This window comes from Oncorhynchus kisutch, linkage group LG20 (assembly GCF_002021735.2).
Source record: "Oncorhynchus kisutch isolate 150728-3 linkage group LG20, Okis_V2, whole genome shotgun sequence".
Lineage (NCBI taxonomy): Eukaryota > Metazoa > Chordata > Actinopteri > Salmoniformes > Salmonidae > Oncorhynchus > Oncorhynchus kisutch.
Genome location: NC_034193.2, coordinates 14,395,704 through 14,419,836, shown reverse-complemented (window position 1 = coordinate 14,419,836; position 24,133 = coordinate 14,395,704). Strand labels below are relative to the sequence as shown.

General features: G+C 41.2%; 3 protein-coding genes across 5 annotated transcripts in view; 2 read left to right on the top strand and 1 right to left on the bottom strand.

The window, feature by feature from the left end:
- Nucleotides 1-838: 838 nt before the first annotated feature.
- On the top strand, nucleotides 839-7,641 carry ankrd22 (ankyrin repeat domain 22). 2 transcript variants are annotated; one of them, XM_031799088.1, is made up of 6 exons: nucleotides 839-1,048; nucleotides 5,912-6,103; nucleotides 6,428-6,535; nucleotides 6,695-6,772; nucleotides 6,876-6,971; nucleotides 7,125-7,641. In XM_031799088.1, exons 1-6 carry the CDS (start codon nucleotides 1,028-1,030, stop codon nucleotides 7,200-7,202), a joined length of 573 nt encoding a protein of 190 aa, XP_031654948.1. In that variant the 5' UTR covers nucleotides 839-1,027; the 3' UTR covers nucleotides 7,203-7,641. The 2 variants fall into 2 exon arrangements, with proteins under 2 accessions (XP_031654948.1, XP_020309203.1); XM_020453614.2 differs by having other exon boundaries at nucleotides 841-1,048; nucleotides 6,873-6,971.
- On the bottom strand, nucleotides 7,636-23,466 carry LOC109865438 (lysosomal acid lipase/cholesteryl ester hydrolase-like). The gene is made up of 10 exons (XM_020453612.2): nucleotides 23,349-23,466; nucleotides 22,224-22,341; nucleotides 15,840-15,951; nucleotides 13,149-13,347; nucleotides 12,310-12,419; nucleotides 12,024-12,160; nucleotides 11,695-11,841; nucleotides 11,457-11,528; nucleotides 9,060-9,128; nucleotides 7,636-8,872 (listed from the first exon to the last, which is right to left on the bottom strand). The coding sequence occupies exons 2-10, from the start codon at nucleotides 22,332-22,334 to the stop codon at nucleotides 8,633-8,635; spliced, it is 1,197 nt and encodes a 398-aa protein (XP_020309201.1). The 5' UTR covers nucleotides 22,335-22,341; nucleotides 23,349-23,466; the 3' UTR covers nucleotides 7,636-8,632.
- A 126-nt stretch (nucleotides 23,467-23,592) lies between these two features.
- The window catches only part of rnls (renalase, FAD-dependent amine oxidase), a 42,616-nt gene continuing 42,075 nt past the window's right edge, over nucleotides 23,593-24,133 (top strand). Inside the window, exon 1 of one of the 2 annotated variants that reach the window (XM_020454387.2) lies at nucleotides 23,593-24,054. In XM_020454387.2, the coding sequence (XP_020309976.1) occupies nucleotides 23,940-24,054 (115 nt within the window). In that variant the 5' untranslated portion in view covers nucleotides 23,593-23,939. The remainder of the gene's footprint in view (nucleotides 24,055-24,133) is intronic. The other variant, XM_020454388.2, reaches the window with a different exon arrangement.

The following is a 24,133-nucleotide window of genomic DNA, read 5'->3' as shown; positions in this document are numbered from 1 at the left end:
CAGTCAATCATTTTGGATTGATAAGGTCTAGACAGCCTAGCCACCCGAAGTTTTGAACATAAACTAAATTTGATCACATTCACATGATCTCTTAACACAAATAAATAAGCCTATTTTAGGCTATAAATGCAGTACATAGCTTAGGCTATGAATACATGATGTTACCGCTTCGTTTCCACTGGCCAGAGTGGGTCAGAGCGCAGAGGGTTTCTCTAGGCTACCTGCAGCTGTGGTTGTTATCGGTAGGCTATAGCTGATCAGATTAATTGTGCACGAGTTGACAAAGCTCGAGGCAAAGCAGTCTAAACAACCGTACTTTGTCCCTCATTTTCAACACTTTTGTGTCAATATGTTTCTTCAACTGAAACAAAGGTGCTGGGGGCAAATTCCAGTTTGGCACACGTTCTCCTGCTGCGCTGATCTCTGCAACGTGGATAGATGGAAATCACCACATGATGCTACAAATGAAAAGAGATTGCAGAGGCCAGTATGCTGAAAATACTGCTTCCAAAATAAATTGTTTTTACTGCAGTAATTTTGCCGTGTAATTGGAGTTACAGTGCAGTATAACTGCAATTCAACAGCAGTAGTAGGCCTACACAAGTTATTCCACAATTACTGGGTTCAAAATACCACAGTAGACTGCAGTTAGGCCTTAACACAAAGTGCTTACCCACAATTGTTGCCTGGTCTTGTTAAAATTGGCATCGCAATAGCTTTCAACTGTAGCCTAATACGGTTTGTGTAGGCAAACGTATCTTCCTGAAAAGGTCCTTAGACACACCAAAAAAAAAAAAAAGGGGCGTTCTATGGTAATGACTCAAACAAGCCACACCCTACAGTAGATGCGTTACTAGCCGGGAACCAGATGATGAATCTGATAGGTGCGTAACTGAAAAATGAATACATCGGCTGTGGAAATATTAGCCTACCTCTGAAGAAATGTTAACTTGACTGGCTTCTAAAACTAAAAGTCAAGTGTTTTATTTTAGCGGGGAAAGTATTTTGTCACTGAAGAAGAGGCGACATGGGGATAGTGTATTCAGAGGTGAGCTGTCATTTAAACACGTTTAATGGGAACGTTTTTTAGTCTGTGTGTAGTTGTTTAGTCTCTGAGAAAGTTTTGGTAGGATGCCTCTCAATACAGTCCCTCAGCAAAGCAGCATGTGGATTGCTAGGTGTAGCCAGGTAGATGCAATTTCTCGCAGCTGAGTAGCACCACCTGTAGCCCAGGGTTCTCCAACCCTGTTCCTGGAGCTCTACCCTCCTGTAGGTTTTCACTCCAACCCCAGTTGTCACTAACCTGACTCATTTTGTAAACCTGCTAATTATTAGAATCGGGTGCGTTAGATTGGGTTTTGAATGAAAACCTACATGATGGTAGCGCTCCAGGAATTAGCCTTTACGATATTTAAAGCACTATTCGGGCAACTTTATCGGTGTCTCGAGTAAAAAGGGTGAAAGAAAATCACAAAAACAGTTAATTTCGTGCAAACCACATTCCAGTGAACAGCAGATGTCGGGAATCGCAGATGGGTGCAGTCGTTGCGTCATATAGCCGACTAACCTGGTTTACTTAATCAATTCACTGCTAAATTATAATTAATAAACATAACACATCATGTACTTACATAATGAATTGTATGTAGAACATGATAGATAGCAGCCTAAACTTTTGGAGAGGATGGAAAAGGAAATAACACTTTTCATAATACCAGAAAGACTTTCATCATTTCCTACATTCACTTTTATTGTAAATAAGAATATCTATTTCTAAACACTTCTACATGAATGTTGGATGCTGCCATGATTATGGATAATCCTGAAGGAATTGTGAATAATGATGAGTGAGAAAATTATAGACACACAAATATCATACCCCTTGAAAAATGCTAAGCTATTTTATTAGTGTAGTGGTGCGATGTTAGCATGTGTTGGGGTTATGATGTTTGTGCATCTGTAATTTTCTCACTCATAATTTTTCACAGTTCATTTAGGATTAGCTGTAATCATGTTAGCATCCACATTAATGTAGAAGTATTTAGAAACATATTATATTCTTATTTACAATAAATGTTACTCCAAAATGACACAATACATTATTTACCATTCATTTCAATTGGGCACAAAATAATCTGAAACACAACCAAAACAAACAGCAAATGCTATAAGCTATAAGAAGACAAAATGCTATAAGCTATAAGAAGACAAAATGCTTCACTGTCTCAATAATTACGGAGGGCACTGTAATTCATATCACTGTAATTCATATCATAGGCCTAATGGTACTGTAGAGCTCCGTCCTGCCCCTATGGGTCCACCGCCCTACAGCGCCCCAACCCAACACACCCCACTCAGCTTTAGGATCTTAGTGAAACTTTCATTATTGGTTCCAGGTGTGTTAGGCCAAGGCCAGAGTGACAACCAACAGACCCCCATTGCCAGGACTGAGCAGCCCAGCAGGGATTGCCTAAATAGGTATCTCCCATCAAATCAAATCAAATGTATTTATATAGCCCTTCGTACATCAGCTGATATCTCAAAGTGCTGTACAGAAACCCAGCCTAAAACCCCAAACAGCAAGCAATGCAGGTGTAGAAGCACGGTGGCTAGGAAAACTCCCTAGAAAGGCCAAAACCTAGGAAGAAACCTAGAGAGGAACCAGGCTATGTGGGGTGGCCAGTCCTCTTCTGGCTGTGCCAGGTGGAGATTATAACAGAACATGGCCAAGATGGTCAAATGTTCATAAATGACCAGCATGGTCCAATAATAATAAGGCAGAACAGTTGAAACTGGAGCAGCAGCACGGCCAGGTGGACTGGGGACAGCAAGGAGTCATCATGTCAGGTAGTCCTGAGGCATGGTCCTAGGGCTCAGGTCCTCTGAGAGAGAGAAAGAGAGAATTAGAGAGAGCACACTTAAATTCACACAGAACACTGAATAGGACAGGAGAAGTACTCCAGATATAACAAGTACCCAGACAGGATGATCACATCAGTGACTCAACCCACTCAGGTGACGCACACCTCCCAGGGACGGTATGAGAGAGCCCCAGTAAACCAGTGACTCAGCCCCTGCAATAGGGTTAGAGGCAGAGAATCCCAGTGGAAAGAGGGGAACCGGCCAGGCAGAGACAGCAAGGGCGGTTCGTTGCTCCAGAGCCTTTCTGTTCACCTTTCCACTCCTGGGCCAGACTACACTCAATCATATTACCCACTGAAGAGATGAGTCTTCAGTAGAGACTTAAAGTTTGAGACCGAGTTTGCGTCTCTGACATGAGTAGGCAGACCGTTCCATAAAAATAGAGCTCTATAGGAGAAAGCCCTGCCTCCAGCTGTTTGCTTAGAAATTCTAGGGACAATTAGGAGGCCTGCGTCTTGTGACCGTAGCGTACGTGTAGGTATGTACGGCAGGACCAAATCAGAGAGATGGGTAGGAGCAAGCCCATGTAATGCTTTGTAGGTTAGCAGTAAAACCTTGAAATCAGCCCTTGCTTTGACAGGAAGCCAGTGTAGGGAGGCTAGCACTGGAGTAATATGATAAAAAATTTTGGTTCTAGTCAGGATTCTAGCAGCCGTATTTAGCACTAACTGAAGTTTATTTCGTGCTTTATCCGGGTAGCCGGAAAGTAGAGCATTGCAGTAGTCTAACCTAGAAGTGACAAAAGCATGGATTAATTTTTTTGCATCATTTTTGGACAGAAAGTTTCTGATTTTTGCAATGTTACGTAGATGGAAAAAAGCTGTCCTTGAAATGGTCTTGATATGTTCTTCAAAAGAGAGATCAGGGTCCAGAGTAACGCCGAGGTCCTTCACAGTTTTATTTGAGACGACTGTACAACCATTAAGATTAATTGTCATGGGCATGTTTTCAATACAGACTCCTTTTGTTACACAGTATTCCATATAAGACATCCAAACTGGATGAAAGTTGCACAGTATACCCTTAATCTGGAAATAAATCAAATCTATTGATACATAACTTGACATTACTGTCAACCATTGTGACATTGTGGGAGGATAACCAACCTTCGAATTAATGGCAAGGCCGCTATAAATGGTAGGTTACACAGTTTCTTCTGATAAGTCTACCGTATCAACATTTCCTAGCAAAGAAAAACAGGGAGAAGGGAGAGTTTGTAGACATGCTGAGATAAAGAACATACTCTTTGCCAGAATTCAGCCAGCCTTCATAACACATTGAAATATGGCCCTTTTGTGTTTTACACATCCAGCAGAGGTATTGCATTTCTGAATGCATGATATTCAGTTTCACTGACATATAGTATGTTCTATGGATGGCCTTAAAATGCAGTAATTTATGTCTGAGATTATATGAACATGACTGGGCATTCAAACATATCTGTATCCATTCATCATTATCCATAGTGTCTCCCAGGTCTTCCTCACATTTTTGTTTTACATGTTTAGTGTCATTAGGAAAAGCCTCTATCAACCCTTGGTACAGTTTGTAAATCAACTTCAGGTTTGTCAGACGGCCTTAAAATAATTTCAATCTTTGAAGCTTCTGGCTTGTCCAGTGTTTGCTGCACCGAGAGAATAAAGTGTTGCATCTGTAAAAATACACCTGAGCTCCGTAGACTGGTCTTCCCTGGCTGTCTGACCCTGCTGTCACCATTTAATCGTGCTAAGACATGATGAGCATAGTGTTTTCTACTGAGTGTCCTCCATGACACTGAAGCCTGTAGAGCTGTTAAACACAGTGTCAGTGTGAAAAGTAGGGAATTATGTAGGAAAACTGACAGACCAATTACGTTACATTTCTATACTGACTGTGATTGAGGATAAAAATAATATATAAAGTTAGCCAACTTTTGGCTAGCTCTATGGTACATCAACTGGCGAAAACGAGCCAAGTTAATTTACTTCTGTCAAAACGGTACGAAACAAAAGCTACAAAACATTTCCATACACACAACAACTGTTAGATACTGCTACCTGACAGATAGCTAGAGGCTAGAGCTGAACTGGCTGTGGTAGCTAGTTACTAGCTACCTAGCTTTTTCATTTACTTAAGATATAACTTGAGTTGAGAGGGGATCAAACATTAGCTAATGTTACATGTCAGTTACACCACTAGCTCAGCACTGGGATTTTCTTTTTCTGTTAAGTCAAACAGCAGTTACCTTGCCAGCTACATCAGTTAAATAAAAAGTAGTCATTTTCTGTTCTACTTGCTTTTACAACTCGGAGAAAAAACATAACACACATAGACAACAGCTGCCTCTGTTCGCACGCTCTGTGGTGTCCACGCGGCCCTAAATCTAGTTGGCTGAAACCACAAAACAGACTAGCCGACCGCTCTGAGGCATCCGCATGGTCCTAAAGCACACTGATGCCGCTTTTTGTATCACAGTGCAATGATAAAACTGTGGGGGGGGGGGACAAAAATGCAATTTCACTATTTGTGAGGGTCATGTGAAAGTTGCACCTCTGCGGCGGGGTCTCCTACAGATGTCTTGTTAAAGGGCAGTGTTGGCCATACCCATATAAGCTGTGATATTTCACTAGCCATCTGACAGAAACCGGAGGTGACCTGTATTTGACCGCTCTCAGGTGTCACCTGTGTTTTTTAAAGAATGTGACCTAAGGAGGGGCTGGCCGGTTGTCTCACAGTTATAACTTTAGTGAGACAGGAATTACCTGTTTTGCTGCTCATCTTATCTGCCACTGGCTACAGAAGGGTTCCTTCTGAGTACGGCAGTAGGCTCACTTACCGTATCTGATGTTGGCATTGTTTCATTGTTGGTTTGTTTATCCTTCAATAAACCCTTCACCCAGGTGCGAAATCAAGACTAATCAGCATGCATTGATTTACCATACGTAGCCTACAAATGCATGAACGGGTTTATGAAGTTACTTTACATGCTACCATTTGCTTATTTCCGCAGCCCATTTGCCAAGCTGCCTACGATAACGACCTTCAAAAGGTGTACCACATTCTAAAAGAGGATGCCAAGACTTTAAATGTTCAAGATGAGGAATCTGGCGATACACCAATCATAGCTGCCTGCAGACGTGGAAACATCAGAATGGTCAAGTACCTTTTGGACCTGAAGGCAGATGTAGCTATAAGGAACAAGGTAGTGGAAATGCAGTTCTGAGACATTTGGACAGTAGTTGTGTAACTTTTATTTATGCTTGTTTCTATGACTACCAAATACACAAACAGTAGTTATTATTTACTATGTCATTTATATGTAAATATTAGATAAAAAAGGATACTATCAGACCAAGTGTGACCTTTACTTCAATGTTTGTAGGAATCTACAATGGAAATGAGAATGTTCCTCAACTAGGTGATGCAATTGAATAAACAATACAGAAATATGTTAGTGTCATCAAAACTGTACGTCTTGTGAAATGTATGGCACTGATCCATGCTCTCTCTCCCTGTCTGCCTGTAGAAACAGAGGACATGTTTGCACTATGCTGCAAAGAGGACCTTTTCCTTTTTGGATTACCTGATGATCACTATCCTCATGCCAATTCTGTTGATTGGATACCTCATTCTGGTAGGATATACTTTGAACCACTGACCTTAGAATACAGTGGGGAAAAGTCTTAAGTCTCTCATCAGTCATGGCTCCCAGACCAGCCACATCAACTACACTGTAAGAGCAATAGGAAAGTGTTGTTGGTCACTGTGGTATAAACCTTCCTCCTTTCAACAGGAAGACAAGCAAAGGAAGAATGTGAAACTAATGAATCTGGTTCTGAGCACTAAAGTGGAGGTTGACGCTGTGGACTATGTGAGTACTGAGATTAAGTATATAGTTGTAATATTAGAATGATGAGCTACTGATCATTGTGTGTGACTTATTTGACCTTTGTGTTCACTGTGTATTTCAGCAGGGAAACACTGGTCTTCACTATGTCTGTCAGAGGAAGAGTCACAGACTCGTTCCACTGTTACTGGAGAAAAAGGCAGACGTTTCTATTAAAAACAAAGTAGGTGTGAGGTCACTTTTGCAAAGTGCATTATGTTAAGCTTATTAATCTATTCTCTAACCTCCTCGACACCTCTGATAAAGCATAAGAGGACATTTTATGTTACTATTTCACTAAGCTTTGGTGGTAACAATGTATTATCCTGTCCTTTAGGATGATGAGACCCCACTGGATATAGCAAGGAGACTGCAGTTCAAGAAGATTGTTACAATGCTGAAAAAGCCTGACTGAAGGGGGGGGGGGGCTTGCAGACGATGGAGAATTTTTCACCATGGCAACATCACCTTCTCGTCAGGCGTCTTTTGTCTGACGGAGGAAGGATCTCTGTTCATATGTATACGATCTATGGTTCGTATTCGACACTTTGTCCTCAGCTGTCTAGCAACCATTCGTTAAGGTTCATACCAATATAAATGGCCAAGAAATTGTTTTTAGATAGTTTTTAGTCTCGTGGTTGAACCTCCTTGAAATATGACATTAATTGAATTTATACTATGCGTCTCAAAATATTTGTATATTGTATAATATGTCAATTAGAAACGGATGAGTTCCTGGTTTTGATATTGTACATAGGAGTAAGTGAATTTAAACATTGTTACAGATTAAAGCATTCTATGTGTAGATACTCAGTTTCTTAAGCACTTGTCAATAAATTGAATTGTACAACAGATTTAATAAATTTTTATTGAGTAGTTGGATACATTAATTAAAAAGCAGCATACATAAAGTGTTCTAACACAACGGAAGTAGAAAATGAATGAACAAACACGTCATTCTTTGGTCGGCACCCTTCCTTACCTAAGATCCAATAAAAATACTTCATCTATGTAACAAAATGACAAGTATCAGTAGGGACAGGTAAACCCAAATTGAATGGGTTTGATTAAAAAAGGCACAGCAACATTAACCAACACAAAGTCCTAGTGATGACAGTTTGAAAAGTGCAATTTCTGTAGAGAGAGGTACTGTATGTTGAACTGGACCCTGGACCTTTCTCATGATAATGTACCAATAACTTAAGCTGCATCTCATGGAGGATTATAACCTGTGATGTTTGTTAATAGTATATTTTCACTGACCTGGGACATTCTTAAATGCCGGCAGGTAGCCTAGTGGTTAGAGAGTTGGGCCAGTCAGCGAAAGGTTGTTGGATCTAATCCCCGAGCTGACAAGGTAAAAATCTGTCGTTCTGCCCCTGAACAAGGCAGTTAACCCACTGTTCCCCAGTAGGCCGTCATTGTAAATAAGAATTAGTTCTTAACTGACTTGCCTTGTTAAAAGGTTAAATTATTTTGTTTTGAAGACATCTAAAATCCATTCAAGTGTTCTGAAAGAGAGGACGGTGGTAGTAAAATCACAAAATAGAGGATTCCTCACAACACAATCCTAAACTCACAGCTTGTTTTCCTCACCATCCCAATTTAGAGGTACATGATTATTGCTCCTTGAGAGCATGGCTTACTCAAACACACGCGAAGACTCGCTTTTACACATGTTTATAGTCACAAACACACAAAGTGCACAAATGTGTGTACTCACTCGCACCCAGGCACTGCGATATGTCTCCCAATATGTTTCAGATACAGTATTAAAATCGCTTCTGCTAGTGTGCTGAGAGCAGAGGTTAAAACTGGCCATATTTCTCCCTGTCAATCCACTGTTCACACCAAGTCCTGCTGACTCATCAGTTTGATTATCTCACTGTACATCTCCTGGGGGGCGTCCAGACCCCAGATGAAGTCCAGGTGTTCCCAGTGCTCGATGTGGCGGTGGTACACCAGGTTGGGGACCTGGGTGAGCAGCACGGCAACGTCCTTAGGGTCAGCCAGGGTGTCGTGACCCCCGGACCACAGGGCCGTAGGCACCTTCATGTTCTGGATGTTGTACAGCGGGGGGGTCGACTGGAGGGGGTGGGGCAGACAAGAATGGACTAGATGTCAGCTAAAGGCATCGATTGACCAATAGGGAACACTGGATATGGACCAGTAAAGAGGTGGGAGCTTCTGAAAGCATTGGAAAACAACTTCAGTGTGAAGTGGTGTGTGTGTGTGTGTTTTGATTGACTAATGAGCTCTGAGCTGGCCTTACCTGGTTATAGTGAGCCATGTTCCCTGCTCTCCCATAGTCATAGGCCATCAGCTTTCCACCATGCACTGCCTGTAAAAAGAATACACATCACAAATACTTGGACTCTAGGTAGCTGAACACATGGTGGTCCTGGATGTAAAGGTAGAATCTCTTAACCCAGAAGTAAAATCTTATGGAATTCGGTCAGCTGTGTGATCAACTTCTGTGTTCATACATGTTAGAAATTGACAAAATCTCCACCCTCGCAAAAGATACATGTGCAAAGCAGTTCAAGCACCACCGTCACCCAATCCTGATACGTCCAAATAACCAGTGACAAAAAAAAACTAAAATGTAACCAATGCTGCTCATCATCTCACGGATCCTATTCAGTCCCGGCAGATCCTTCAGTCGACAAGCAGAATCTGCCCCTGGGAGATTATGTGCACCAAGTCCAACAGTAGGTAACCCTTCAGTGAGGTTAAAGTTGTCTTTGGTAAATCTGGGATTGACTTTTACTCAAGGTTCATTCATTTCAACAACACTGAATCGTTGAGTGGGGGAAATGGGCGTGTTTAAGTCAATAAGTCTGTGCGCAGCAGGAATGTCTGTGCCGCTCCTTTTCACACAGCGGAATGTCGATGATAGTTGACTTGGGTGTGAAACTGTGTCAAACAGGGTGAAGGAATAATTTATGACACAGAAACATTGAGGAATAATTTATCAACGTCTTTGAGATCATCTATTTATGTCCCGAGAGTCTGTTTTTGCTCAGTTGCTTGTGAAATCAGTGTCGGTTTGACATAAATAATAACTCCCCTGCATCAAAAATTATCTGGGAAATTAAATTTGCAAACATGAAAATAAAAGCGAAAATCTCCTCTGACATATCCCCCTTCATAATGTAACGGTTTCCATGAAAGCCTCTGTTGTAAGCAATGAACAGACGAGCCGTGCATCCTGAATGGGGGAGGACTAGCGTTGTGAAGGGAAGATACAGTGCCTTTAGAAAGTATTCAGACCCCTTCCCTTTTTCCACATTTTGTTATGTTATGTGTGTGCCTTTCCAAATCATGTCCAGTCAATTGAATTGATCACAAGTGGACTCCAATCAAGTTGTAAAAACATCAAGGATGATCAATGGAAATAAGATGCAACTGAGCTCAATTTCAAGCCTTATAGCAAAGGGTCTGAATACTTAAGTAAATAAGGTATTTTTATTTTTTATTTGCAAACATTTCTAAAAACATGTTTTCGCTTTGTCATTATGGGGTATTGTGTGTCGTTTGATTTTGGAAAAAAAAACAATTTATTCAATTTTAGAATAAGTCTGTAACATAACAAAATGGGGAAAAAGTCAAGGGGTCTAAATACTTTCCCAAATGCACTGTATATAACTGGAAACCAGTAAACAACCAGCATTTTTGTAACTTTCAAGGTATTTTTGGGTACTTCCGATTATCACATATGTCTGTATTATCTCAGGCGCTCCGTTTGGCCTTATCACATGTACAATATATAAAATAATCAAATAAGATGATTTTAAAATGAAAAAGAATGACAAAGTGGAACATTTCTATATAATTGTATTTATTTTACTATGTCAATATGTCTTTGTTGTAAATGTTTTGGAGCCAAACTGTAGTTTGAATATTTGCATAGTTAATAAAAAAATAATGCTATTGGTGATAAGATGCTTTTTAAAATGATTTAGGCTATTTTCTCTGGAACCATAGTCTATCCACTAGAAACTCATGGACAATATGGACACATATATATGAAAACGAGTATATATGAAAATGAAGACTATATATAAAATGTAAAAAATAAGTTATTCAAGTATAAATTACCAAAGATACCATAGATTCAAGTATCTTTGGTAAATTACCTGTAGCCAAGCAACCCTAGTGTGGACGGAGTGGAGGCTTGGGGGTTGGAGGGGAGAGGATGGGGGGGAAGAGGGATTGGTAAGGGAGGATATGAGATGTGTAAAAGGGAAAGGAACATCAAAGGCCCCCAGACAGGGGGATCAGAGCAGGGTGTTGTGAGTAAAGTCTGCCCGGGAGACTCAGTCAGTCGGGGAGTACATCTGACTGCAGATGTGAACTTAATCCAAAGCGGTGTCTACTCTGATCCCTCTGGTCTTTGATTGGACGTCTTACTTCCACGGCTCAGGAAATGGAGGCTCGTACAGTATTGCAGCTATTAGAACAGCGTGGTTGAAAAAGAGCAAACTCATTCTCGATTCAGACTGTGCTGCCTGCACTCCAGCCTTCCTGGATATATTGCATCTAGGGTAGGCCTACATGACAGTTTTAACAAACAGGGGCTGGGGCGGGATGTATAGGTTTGAAGAAGTGAGGTGAATCATATTGGATCCAGGGTGTTTTGATAGGCTCTCATCAGGTATGTTCTTACCTGAGACCAGTGAATCATGTTCTGCACTGAGGTCCCTGCTGGGCAGTGGGAGGTGTACACAGGTGTGCGAGTCTGGACAAAAACAAATAAATATAAAAATTAACATCTTCCCCATCTTCATTCATACCTATAGAATTGGCTTGAGGAATGTAGATTTAAGGAAGTCTACAACAGTAATACTGTACAATAATACAATTTTTAAAGCGATAACCAAAATGTGAGAGCTGTGGAGACGCACCATGTTGAGGTTCAGCTCATCGAAGCCACAGAGGATGAAGAAGAGGTTTCCACACAGCTCACTAAGAGGTTTCTTACTGCAGACGTTGGTGGCGAACCACTTAATGAGAGCACTCTGAGGCATGAAGTCCTTCTTCCCAAACACATCCTAGCATACAGAAACCAAACAATGCATTAGCATTAGTCAGTATTGAAATAATCAAAGATTCTGACCGATTGTTCAAATTAAAAAAACTTCCGCCAAAGTTAGGTAAGCAACAGGTTAGACGTGATGTATGAATAAATTGTGACATAATACAGTGATAAAGATAAATAGATTTTCTACTAAACCCAAATGAGATAATCGGGGAAGATGGAGAGCTTGCTCATGGGGCTGGCAGTGAAAGCCACAGTGGCCACTGGAGCCAGGCCGAAGAACATCTTGATTTTGCTTGCCAGCTCAGGCATGGAAGAGAATGCAATAAAAGCTATGGGGACAGAGACAAGCAGTCAGAAAAACATTTCATGGTTTAAAACATTAAACCATAGTGTAGAATAGATAGCAGTGCCAAACTACAGGTGAAAAATATTCTGCTTCATGTAATATGACACATAACCAACAATCAAGCCATCTCACCAATAGTGGTTCCCTGAGAGTGGCCGATATAGTAGATCTGCTCCTGGCCTGTGGTCTTCAGAATGTGGTTGACCACTGCTGGCAGGTCCTTCTTTGCCATCTCATCATAACTGAAGAAAAAGAACAGAAGAAACTCAGTAAATGCCATAACAAGACTATTTAAATAGACATTTCATGTAATATCAAATATCATGTGTTTCTACTAGAACCTCTTGTGATTCTGTTGGTGAGCACAGGGGATATACACTCATATGGTCAGTTTATTAGGTCTAGTCGGTCCTAACTTTGCCTCCAGAATAGCCTGAATGCTTCGGGGCCTGGAAACGTTGTTCAATTGGTTGAGGGACCAAACGTGTGCCGGGAAAACATTCCCTAAACCATTACACCACCGCCACCATCCTGTACTGTTGACACCAGGCAGGATGGGGCCATGGACTTGTGCTGCTTACACCAAATTCTGAATCTGCCATCAGCATGACGCAACAGGAAGCAGGAGTTGTCAGATCAGGCAATGTTTTTCCACTCCTCAATTGACCAGTGTTGGTGATCTGTTGGAGCCACTTCTTCTTGTTTTTCGCTGATAGGAGTGGAACTCTGTGTGGTTGTGGGCTGCAATAGCCCATCAGTGACAAGGACAGACAAGTTGTGCGTTCCGAGATGCCGTTCTGCGCACCGCTGTTGTACTGCCCCACAGCCTCGTGACTCTCTGTAGGAGCTAACCATTTTCGTGTACCTCACTGGTACACTGGCCACTGAGTGAATATCCAGGCCTAGGTGCATAGCCATGACGTGAAACGCAAGCAAGGATCAGTATAAGTGGAATGAATCTTTGAAGCTACCTGAACTGCCAGAACTCGTCGTGGTCAGGGCTGAGTGTGAGGTGTCTCCTGGACCAGGTGTTTCCCCTGCTGTTGCCGATCCAGACGTCGTAGCCAGCGTCGGCTAGCAGGTAAGCCAGGCTGGTGTTGGGCAGGTTGGTCACCCAGTTACTCCCCGCAGCCAGGAGACCGTGCTGGAGGAACACTGCAGGCTTGGGATCTAGGAGGATGAGAAATTGACTTAATTGAGCACATTGCTATAGGGTGAATATTGTAGCAAAGTAAAGCAAGGATCATAGGCATAACATAGTGGTTATGTAATATTTATCCATTCTTCTCAAACATGGCTGAAGAATCCATTCACATTCCAACATGACCAAAAATACATCAACTGAAAGTGGATTTAACTAACTGGTCAATTCATAATTCAAGTGTTGTGTTGACTGTCACCACCAGAGGGCGTGTCTGTCCAAGCTACGGTACATCCCAGCTGCAGGGCAGCCTTTCTCCTTGTGGCTCAACACTCTCCCAGTTCATTTTTGGGCGCTTTAAAAATCCCAGAAATCTGTCAGAAACAGGATCTGTTGCATAAACAGACCATTAGATGATAGGATTGGGTACTATCCCAATCAGAACATTTGACTGCACCTGTAGAACACTTGCAAATCTGTGTACGTGATCAATGAACTTTGATATAGGGAATGGACCCCTAGCCTACCCTGTTGCCGAGATTGCCTTTACTTGAATTTCCAGCACGCTGCTGGATAATTTTTTAGATTTAACATAACTCCCAGGTGATTCCAAGAGGCACACATAATGCTTTGTAGTGGGTGCTGATGGGAAGTCCTGACTGTTGTCTTACAGTGAAATGGGTGTGTGTGTGTGTTTGTTAAGTATCTATGTTTTATTTTAGTATTAAAACACTGTCATTCACTGTTACAATAGCTAAGGAGTTAAAGGGACAAAGAGGGATTTTGTTTTAACAATAGTCTAATGTATAGTCAAAGACATAAACACTGTGTTATCTGTTCAAATGTTATACATTATGAATGATATGTCTCAACCACTTCGCCACAATGTAGCTGTGTGCAAGAAGACCAAATCTACAGTATCTCTCCTAGATTGAACATCAAAGATTTCCAACATTAGCTCTTCTAACTAGCACAGTTTTCAGAACAAAACCCCATCTGGGGGCTGAAATAATTCCAGCTCTGATGTGTTCCTTTGGAGTGATCCAGACGCTCTCCCGTGTGAGCAAGGGAAGTGGGACAACAGGAAATGAGATGCATCTCCAGCCTATCACAGAGCCCTGCTGCCTCCCTGACTGGATGTGCTGCTGCTGCCACATTCTACAGAGCAGGGAGCGAGAAGCATCAAGAGATACGAACAACATGATGGCTCCTTACTTATTTAGAGGATATCACAATATATTATTGAGATTTTTAACTCCCCAGACTAGCTCAACCCTGGCATATCACATCGTATTGGGGGGTATCTTTCAAGTGGAACCCCTGGCTAGTTTATGAAGCATTTCTAATGACAAACCAATGTCAATATTAACACTAAACTGAATTTGCATTTTAAATAATTGGAGAGGGTCAACTGAAGTAGTTCATTTACTAATTCATGTTTTGGAAAGTAATTCAATGGAGTGAAAACAAGACCGGAGCCAAGGCCAATGTTTAATACTCAAGGCACTTAAATTCACCTACAGAGAGATCTGTGTCGAGAACATGAGTTCTTGTTCAGAATGATATGAGACACTGTGTTCAGGAAAAAAGCATAGTTTATAGCATCTGAATTTGTTTTGCACTCGAATGGTCTCCCCCAATGAGATTAGTGTGAGGTTTAGCAATCACTTTGCTTATTAATGAAATACAGCGACAACACAGTCAAGAGAAACTGAATACTGATTCGTAGGAACCGGAGAGCGAGTGTAGCTCCGCCTGACAGAAGCGGTGGATTTTCACGGTATTTTCGCCTAAACTTGTAAGACAACAACTGCTCTTAAGAAGAAATCTAAAACTTTTAATACCATTATTCATTCCAAACACACTAAAATATAATAATTTCTTCCTTATTACTGTAACTACTACTTTTCCCATCACATATTGAAAATACACTGTAAATACATTAGAACAACAGCCTAATAAATGAGATGGTTTAAAATTATGCAAGCCACATTTGAAACAGCTCATGCTAGAGACGGATTATGAGGAATACCAAACAAGTAAAAACACCACAGAAATTCAATTCAATCATAGTCTGGCCTCAAAATGATTGAAGCATAGAGGTGAACTATTTGCAGCTCGACAGCCTCACTGGATGCATGTGATATTATAGCTGGTGATGACAGGACAAGCCACCTTCTGACAACAAAAGGTCAGGCGTAGGCTGAGCGGTGCAATCACAAAATATAGTGCTCCTCCTCCGCTCTTGTCAAGAGTGACTAATGCTGAAGACCACTTCAATTTTGGATCTTGACTCAGTACTAATGTTTGACAATGTGGGAAATATCAGCACTTCAGATGTTAGTGACGGTGTTTGTGTGTGTATGTTGGTCTTTGATATGTGGATCTGACTACAGGGCTAGAGGCCCTGGCTTTCCAAAGTGCATGTCAATGCAGACCTCTACTCCGTGTTTAAAAGAATTGAGGCCACCGACCATATGAATTAACCCCATGCTATGGCCATGAACCTTTTGATGCCCACCGTCCCCGTTCTTCAGACCGCGCGGGATCCGGTTGACACTCAGGATGTAGCCGTCCTCTGTGACGACGTCGTGCTCCTCTGTCGGGTAGCCCCAATGCCTGATGATCTCACTCTGTGTGGGAGAGAGAGAGAAGACAAAAACAAACAAACAGTCAAATATTTTCAGAATTCTGACAGAAAGGGTTTCTATGGTAACACTTTATTTTACAGCCCTATTACCATACTTTACTCACTGTGAAATTACAGTAAAATTCAAGCAGACAACATTATTTCCGCTGCCTCTTCTAGTCAGCATGTCACAAAAAAAATCCATTCTTCCCCTGTTGCATTCCCTCCCACACGCCCATTCCCAGATATTATATACGCTAATCTGGACCTTCAAAAGAAAGCGTGTGAGCCTGTTGGTTCCGGCCAGGCCTGCCATGCAATCTAGCCATGCATAATTAATACCCACCACCATTTCCTGCCTCCCTCTAATGCTGCAAGTCTACACATTCTACTGACTGTGGGACTGTGATAAAACTTCTGCTGGCTCAACACACACTGAGGAGGTATCAGAGGCCCAGGGGTGGAGGGGAGAATCGGTGTTCTGCTCTGTCTCATTTGGGTCTGGTTTTACATAGGGAAATGGGAGTATTGAAAATAATTTAATGTCACATGACCTGCGTGTGGGAAGGAGAGCTATTGAGAGGGTATGTGCTTTCAGGCCTACAATGGGAGAAACAAACATTAGCATGCGAGAACCATTACTACTGGGAATTGTATTAGGATTATATCACTGAGACGGTGTAGTTTCCAACGACAAATACTGTATACTAACTAGACACTAGATTCAGGATCATGATATTGTGTTACTGTGCTCATCAAAGATTTAAGGATAACCACTGACATGCACCAGGCCCAAATCCAGTGGCACACCTTATATATGAATAAAGATACATTGTATATTTTCTGACAAATTGTGGTGAACGCATTTGATTGTTTGCCATGTCAAATATTTCAACTACTGTATGCCTGTATGTGCTCCTGGAGCACCAATGATACTGATATCACGAAGCACACAGAATCACCATTTGTCCCTTAAAATCCATTCTTGAAAAGTGAATGAATGCCTATCAAAACTCTTTTAGCTTACAACAAACAACCCAAGATCAGTTCAAGGGTTATTACACCTTAATAATAATAATAAATTATTATATTCAATTATAATAATTATTAGCATTATTATATAGAAATACTGGAGCAAGAGGATACAGACAAATACATTTTACTGCAATTTACACATTTTTCTGTTTTATTAGGACAGATCTTAGACTGAAGGTTTTAGGTACATCATATGGCTGTGATATTGTCCTATCTAGAGATACATCTATGCTGATGTTCAACACGTCACAGAGGGACTTCCCATGACATTTTGTCAGCCGGTAATTGGCGGTTAATTAACGTAAACACGTACAGCATCTCTGGGCTTTTATGAAACTTTAGTTGCGATACAAACCTTAGGCTAAATGTTTTCATTTCCAATATATTACACGGCTGCATGATACCACATCATTGATGCGGCTCTAATGATGATTTGAAAAAAATAATAAAAGATCGCATGAAAGGCATGTGCTCTGCTCAGATTGTTTACACAGGCAGCATGCACACATTCCCTCATTCACAATTTGTCAAGCACATTATAATAATCTCACCCATCAGACTATTCTCAATTTAATATAGTCTTTAAATAGAGCCTACTAATATATGTGTGGAATTATATCTGGACCCCTACAAATCAGCCGAGCTAGACAATCTGGACCCTCTCTTTCTAAAATGATCCGGCAAAATTGTTGCAACCCCTATTACTAGCCTGTTCAACCTCTCTTTCGTATCGTCTGAGCTCCCCAAAGATTGGAAAGCTGCTGCTGTCATTCCCCTCTTCAAAGGGGGAGACACTCTAGACCCAAATTGCTACAGACCTATATCTATCCTACCCTGCCTTTCTAAGGTCTTCGAAAGCCACGTTAACAAACAGATCACCGACCATTTCGAATCCCACCGTACCTTCTCCACTATGCAATCTGGTTTCCGAGCTGGTCATGGGTGCACCTCAGCCACGCTCAAGGTCCTAAACGATATTATAACCGCCATCGATAAGAGACATTACTGTGCAGCTGTATTCATCGACCTGGCCAGGGCTTTCGACTCTGTGAATCACCACATTCTTATCAGCCTTGGTTTCTCAAATGACTGCCTCGCCTGGTTCACCAACTACTTCTAAGACAGAGTTCAGTATGTCAAAGGGCCTGTTGTCTGGACCTCTTGCAGTCTCTATGGGGGTGCCACAGGGTTCAATTCTCGGGCCAACACTTTTCTCTGTATACATCAATGATGTCGCTCTTGCTGCTGGTGATTCTCTGATCCACCTCTACGCAGACGACACCATTTTGTATACTTCTGGCCCTTCTTTGGACACTGTTAACAAACCTCCAGATGAGCTTCAATGCCATACAACTCTCTTCCGTGGCCTCCAACTGCTCTTAAATACAAGTAAAACTAAATGCATGCTCTTCAACCGATCGCTGCCCACACCTGCCCGCCCGTCCAGCATCACTACTCTGGACGGTTCTGACTTAGAATATGTGGACAAATACCTAAGTGTCTGGTTAGGCTGTAAACTCTCCTTCCAGACTGACATTAAGCATTTACAATCCAAAATTAAATCTAGAATCTGCTACCTATTTCGCAACAAAGCATCCTTCACTCATGCTGCCAAACATACTCTCGTAAAACTGACTATCCTACCAATCCTTGACTTCGGCGATGTCATTTGCAAAATAGCCTCCAATACTCAGCAAATTGGAAGCAGTCTATCACACTGCCATCTGTTTCGTCACCAAAGCCCCATATAATACCCACCACTGCGACCTGTATGCTCTCGTTGGCTGGCCCTCGCTTCATATTCGTCACCAAACCCACTGGCTCCAGGTCATCTATATGTCTTTGCTAGGTAAAGCTCCGCCTTATCTCAGCTCACTGGTCACCATAGTATCACCCACCCGTAGCACGCAGCAGGTATATCTCACTGGTCACCCCCAAAGCCAATTCCTCTTTTGCCCGCCTTTCCTTCCAGTTCTCTGCTGCCAATGACTGGAACGAACTACAAAAATCACTAAAGCTGGAGACTCATATCTCCCTCGCTAACTTTAAGCACCAGCTGTCAGAGCAGCCCACAGATCACTGCACTTGTACATAGCCCATCTGTAAATAGCCCACCCAACTACCTCATTCCCCACACTGTTATTTTATTTTGCTCCTTTGCACCCCAGTACCGCTACTTGCACACTCATCTATCACTCCAGGGTTTAATTGCTATACTGTAATTATCTCGCCACTATGGCCTATTTATTGCCTTTACCTCCCTTATCCTACCTCATTTCCACACACTGTATATAGACTTTTTCTATTGTATTATTGACTGCATGTTTGTTTATTTAATGTGTAACTCTGTGTTGTTTGTGTCGCACTGCTTTGCTTTATCTTGGCCAGGTCGCAGTTGTAAATGAGAACTTGTTCTCAACTAGCCAACCTGGTTAAATAAAAGGTGAAATAAAAAAATTAAAAACATGTAATCCGTAGCTTGCACTCAAATAAGCGAATGGAGGAAGTGCTTCCAGCGGTTGTTTTTTAAATATGCCACACTCTAAAAAATGATGGGCTAAAAACAACCACATTTGGGTTATATGGTAACCTAGCGCCGGTTAAATAGTGAACAGAACACATGTTGGGTTGCGTGAATAACCCAACATGTTGGGTGGTTGTGATTACCCAAACATGGGTTAATTTAACCATCAATTGGATATGTTTTACTCTCATGCTTGGTTGACCTAGCAGCTGGGTCATTTTGAATTAAATCCTTAAATTGTTTTCAGGAGGCGTGGCTTGTTAGGGGTGTGGCTTTAAGGCAGATCTAATTGGCCACCCGTGAGCAGAAATGTCATTCCTGTTCATCATGTTAAATGAACATACTGAACATTTTAATTTACTGCAATTTACACATTCTTCTAACACATGAAGATTATTTCTTATAATAAGGTATAACACCTTATTGTATCCAACAATGGGATTCAAATAGTATTTTAGGGAATTTACACTCTGCTGTAAGCCTCATTGAAGCTACAACAATGTAAATGTTAAACTTCAACATGTGATAACTATAGATGGGTTAGCTGACAATGTCATGAAAACAATGTGCGCGCTTCCATGGGGAGTGTTGTTGTGATTCTGGATGGCCAGATTGCTAGCAAGAATGACAAGAAACTGTCATTTGGGGAATCGTAAGTGGCTCATTTCAGCTCGATTGATACAATGTCTTGCTTTGAGGTGTTTTGACTGATTTCATGTCAATGCTAATATGGCTCAAATTCACTAGCTAGCTTACCAACAACTGTAACAATGTATTTGAGAAACAAGTTCTCATTGTGCAAATGTATTTATGTTTTCAATAAACATTGGAGACAAAATGTAGCTTACATGTTGTCAACAATCTATGCCACCCATGTCTGTTTTGCCCCATAGTTGCACACGCCTCGGTTTCTTAGCTAAACACCCAACCCGTCTACAAAACAGATTAACAGGAATGGCATTTACTCCCATGGGTGGCTAAAATGAACTATCTGAAAGCCACGCCCCTACTAAACGCCTCTAGTCTTCTGATCCGCTGGGTCATAGCTCAATAACCCAGCATCAATAACCCAGCATCAATAACCCAGCATCAATAACCCAGCATCAATAACCCAGGAGTTTATAAAGAAAACAACCGAACTAAGTGACCAAAAGCCTGTAATCCAGCAGTATTTTAGTGCAGATAGGCTACACCAGTTGTAAAGTGAATTTATGTGCCTAATTTTAAGAATTGAGCAATAAATAGGCTATAGCAGCATGAGAAAGCTGGGATCCTCTATTAAATATTGCCCAGTCAAAATTCTGTTTTCACACGCAATTGTGTAATGACTGAGTTTACAAGAACACGTTTCACTTGGCTCTGTAAGCTTTGGGCTCTCCAACCCTGTTCCAGGGGTTCTAGCCCTATGGGCATAACTGTAGTTGTGATACAAACCTTATCAAAACATATAGGCCAATGGGTTACATGGCTACATGATGCATGCCACTATGATTCGAAAAAGTCAGGGGGGGGAAAAAAGTTGCTGTTTCTTGCCTTAGACTGCACACACTGGGCATCATTCACATGATAATATTCTCACCCCTCAGACTATTCTCAATTTAATCTTGTCTTTACATATCATACTATATTTGTGAAATTAGTTTTGAATGGGCCATTATCATGCATCTGTCGGAACAGAAAAATATATAAATAATAATGAACAAGTCATCCATAGGTACTTGAATAGAGAAAGGAGGCCGCTTTTCCTGCGGTTCACTTACATGCCAGCCAGGTAGGCTACTCCAGCTGCAAAGCGAAAAAATGTGCTTAATATTAGGAAAGTTGAGGAATAAATATAGTAGGCCTAGCCTAAGAACGCTGATGGGATCCTCTACTTTTTAATAGAAGCCATCAAAACTCTGTTGTTTTCTCAAACAATTGCATAGCCTATAGAAATGAAACATGGGCTTATATGAACACTTATTTCATTCCATGCATCAACCAGATGTGAGGAGCTGGCTCTCACTCTGCAACAGGTGAGCCTATTCTATTCAAACTCTGAATGCCAGAGCTCTCAAGAAGTGTTTGGTTCGATTTTCAATGGCATTTGCATTGATGTCAGAGTGATTAGATGGACATTACGAACTGGGTTGTTCGAGCCCTGACAGCTGATTGCCTGACAGCCACAGTATATCAGACCGTATACCAAGGGTTTGACGAAACATTTATTTTTACTGCTCTAATTACGTTGGTAACCAGTTTATAATAGCAATAAGGCACCTCGGGGTTTGTGGTATATGGCCAATATACCACAGCTAAGGGCTGTGTCAAGGCACGACACCATATAGAGACTGGTGGGCTACTAAAGACCATCAGAGTGCAGTTTTGGAGAAGCCTAGTTACTCCTTTGACTGCGGTAATGACTACTGATTGCCGGTAAAACAGTCATGGCAACAGCCCCACTATCACATGTTATGACATTCCTTGAAATAACTCATGGGATATATGGGGTACAAAGGGCAGAATGTGGGCTAAAACAGTACTCCCCACATGAGGTAACCACCATGACTATTTGTTCGTGTGGCCCAGAAGATTGCCTAGTTCTATGAATTGTTAATGAGCTCTATGAACCAAGAAGTCCGGTAGTGTTTTTGAAGTTTGGATAAATACAATTTGTCAGTATCTGGACACTTTGTTTACGAGAACACAGCTTCTGTTATTGATTTGATCTAACTCACAATGTTCATGTTGACCTCTGGGTCCAGTCTTTTACTGTCATTCAGCGAGGATCTCTGACACTGGACCGCTCCAGTGTTCAGGAAAGCCACTAAAAGTAGAACCCACACCATGTTCACTCTGAAAAACATAATACATGTGTTATAAACCTCAAAAAAATGAAAAATACATTTTCTGACCACATTAGGTCAAGACCTATGCAGCAGCACACACCTGGAAATATAAATATGGTCAAAGGACACTTAATACATTAAACGTATCATTGCAATCCTAATCTCTCATCGACCATAATAATAATAATAACGCAAGATTTTAGTTCTGGGTTAAGCGAGATTAAGAATTATCAAGAATTATCACTAAATAGATCAATGCTATAAATACTGCTATTGAGTGGGTCCAGATTTTGACATTGAGCTATTTGGTGCGGCAGGTAGCCTAGTGGTTAGAGCGTTGGACTAGTAACCGAAAGGTTGCAAAATCGAATCCCCGAGCGGACAAGGTAAAAATCTGTTGTTCTGCCCCTGAACAAGGCAGTTCCTAGACAGTCATTGAAAATAATGATTTGTTCTTAACGGACTTGCCTAGTTAAATAATGGTAAAATTATAAATAAAAATGATTGAGTCTCATAGTCGATTAGTTAGAGAACAACAAATTGGATTATAATGTTGCCTTTGCAGTCAATAGAGCAAAAAAGGCATTTTAATGAGTTGTTGTGAAGAGTTTAAGATACGTTTGATATAACACCAGGATTTTCATGAGTAAGTGAAAGTTTAAATCTCTAGCCTTTACAAAGGAAAAAAGGTTAATTAGACCTAACCTACAGCATGCGTTGACCTAACCTACAGGCTTCCGGATCGCTCCGGCCAAACTAGCGTTTCTTCTCCATGATGAATGTATGGAGCGATTATAAAGCAGCGGAATGAAATTCAGGATGAGTAGTCAGACAAAGGCTTCATTCAGTAGGCCATTGTTGACATTCATTCCACACTGACACTGACAACTTCTAAACTATTGCCACATATCACGTTGGTGATATATGGAAACGCAAACATTTTTATCAGCTATCAAATAGCCTATATCCCCAAAAATATAATTTACGATAGCTACAATGTGTCCAAACACTTACCCGGACAACTTCTGTGTAGAATTAGAATACTGTATTATTCTTGGTTGGCCGACGAAAGAGGAATAAGTCACAAGAGCAGCAGCGTGATAAAACGTCAGAGGCACCAGTGGGATGTAATCATTACTCAAGTTACAAAACGTTCTGTTTTGCAACGAAAATAAGCGTTTCTATTGGACAGTTTCGGTTAGGTCCCACCCTATTTCCTGAACCTGTCCAATATAAACGCTAGTTTTCGTTGCGTTTTGCATGTGTCCGGTGTAATGATTACACATCCTGCTGGTTTTATTGCCGATTTGGTGAAAGGCTTGTATCAACCACAATGGGTGATTAGTAGCCTAATTAGTCAGTCATATAGATGTAACAATAACGTTTTCAGTGCGATTTTGTAATGGAAACGAAGTGGTTTGTTTATTTTCCTTCAATAAACTGTTTCTCCTTGCATACAACCAAGGGAACATTTTGGTCGGCCAACAGCCATTCATGTTTACAATTATAGGATAGAGGTGAAATCTGCAGCGTTACCAAACACGCGAAAATAAGCTTGGTGCGATCAAACATTGTCAAAGAAAATAGTTTATATTTCAGGTGATAATGTCTCGAGTTCTTATAGTTGGTGCAGGTTTGACAGGCAGTTTATGCGCTTGTCTTCTGCGAAGAGAAATGCCAAACAAAGTTATTGTTGTCTGGGATAAATCGCGAGGAGCAGGTAAGTTTGTGTCAGTTGCCGACAAAGTTCTTACATTTTGACTTATTTAGATACAATGTATACGAAGCAGAAGCGTAGC

Bases quoted from the DNA above. Each gene is read 5' to 3' on its own strand.
- ankrd22 (XM_020453614.2), top strand. From the start codon at position 1,028: ATGGGGATAGTGTATTCAGAG. The intron at 1,049-5,911 runs GTGAGCTGTCAT...TTATTTCCGCAG, and splicing joins TGGGGATAGTGTATTCAGAG to CCCATTTGCCAAGCTGCCTA. The intron at 6,972-7,124 runs GTAGGTGTGAGG...CCTGTCCTTTAG, and splicing joins ACGTTTCTATTAAAAACAAA to GATGATGAGACCCCACTGGA.
- LOC109865438 (XM_020453612.2), bottom strand. From the start codon at position 22,334: ATGGTGTGGGTTCTACTTTTAGTGGCTTTCCTGAACACTGGAGCGGTC. The intron at 11,529-11,694 runs GTGCGTCTCCAC...GTTTTTGTCCAG, and splicing joins ATGAGCTGAACCTCAACATG to ACTCGCACACCTGTGTACAC. The intron at 9,129-11,456 runs GTAAGAACATAC...TTCTTTTTACAG, and splicing joins ACATGATTCACTGGTCTCAG to GCAGTGCATGGTGGAAAGCT.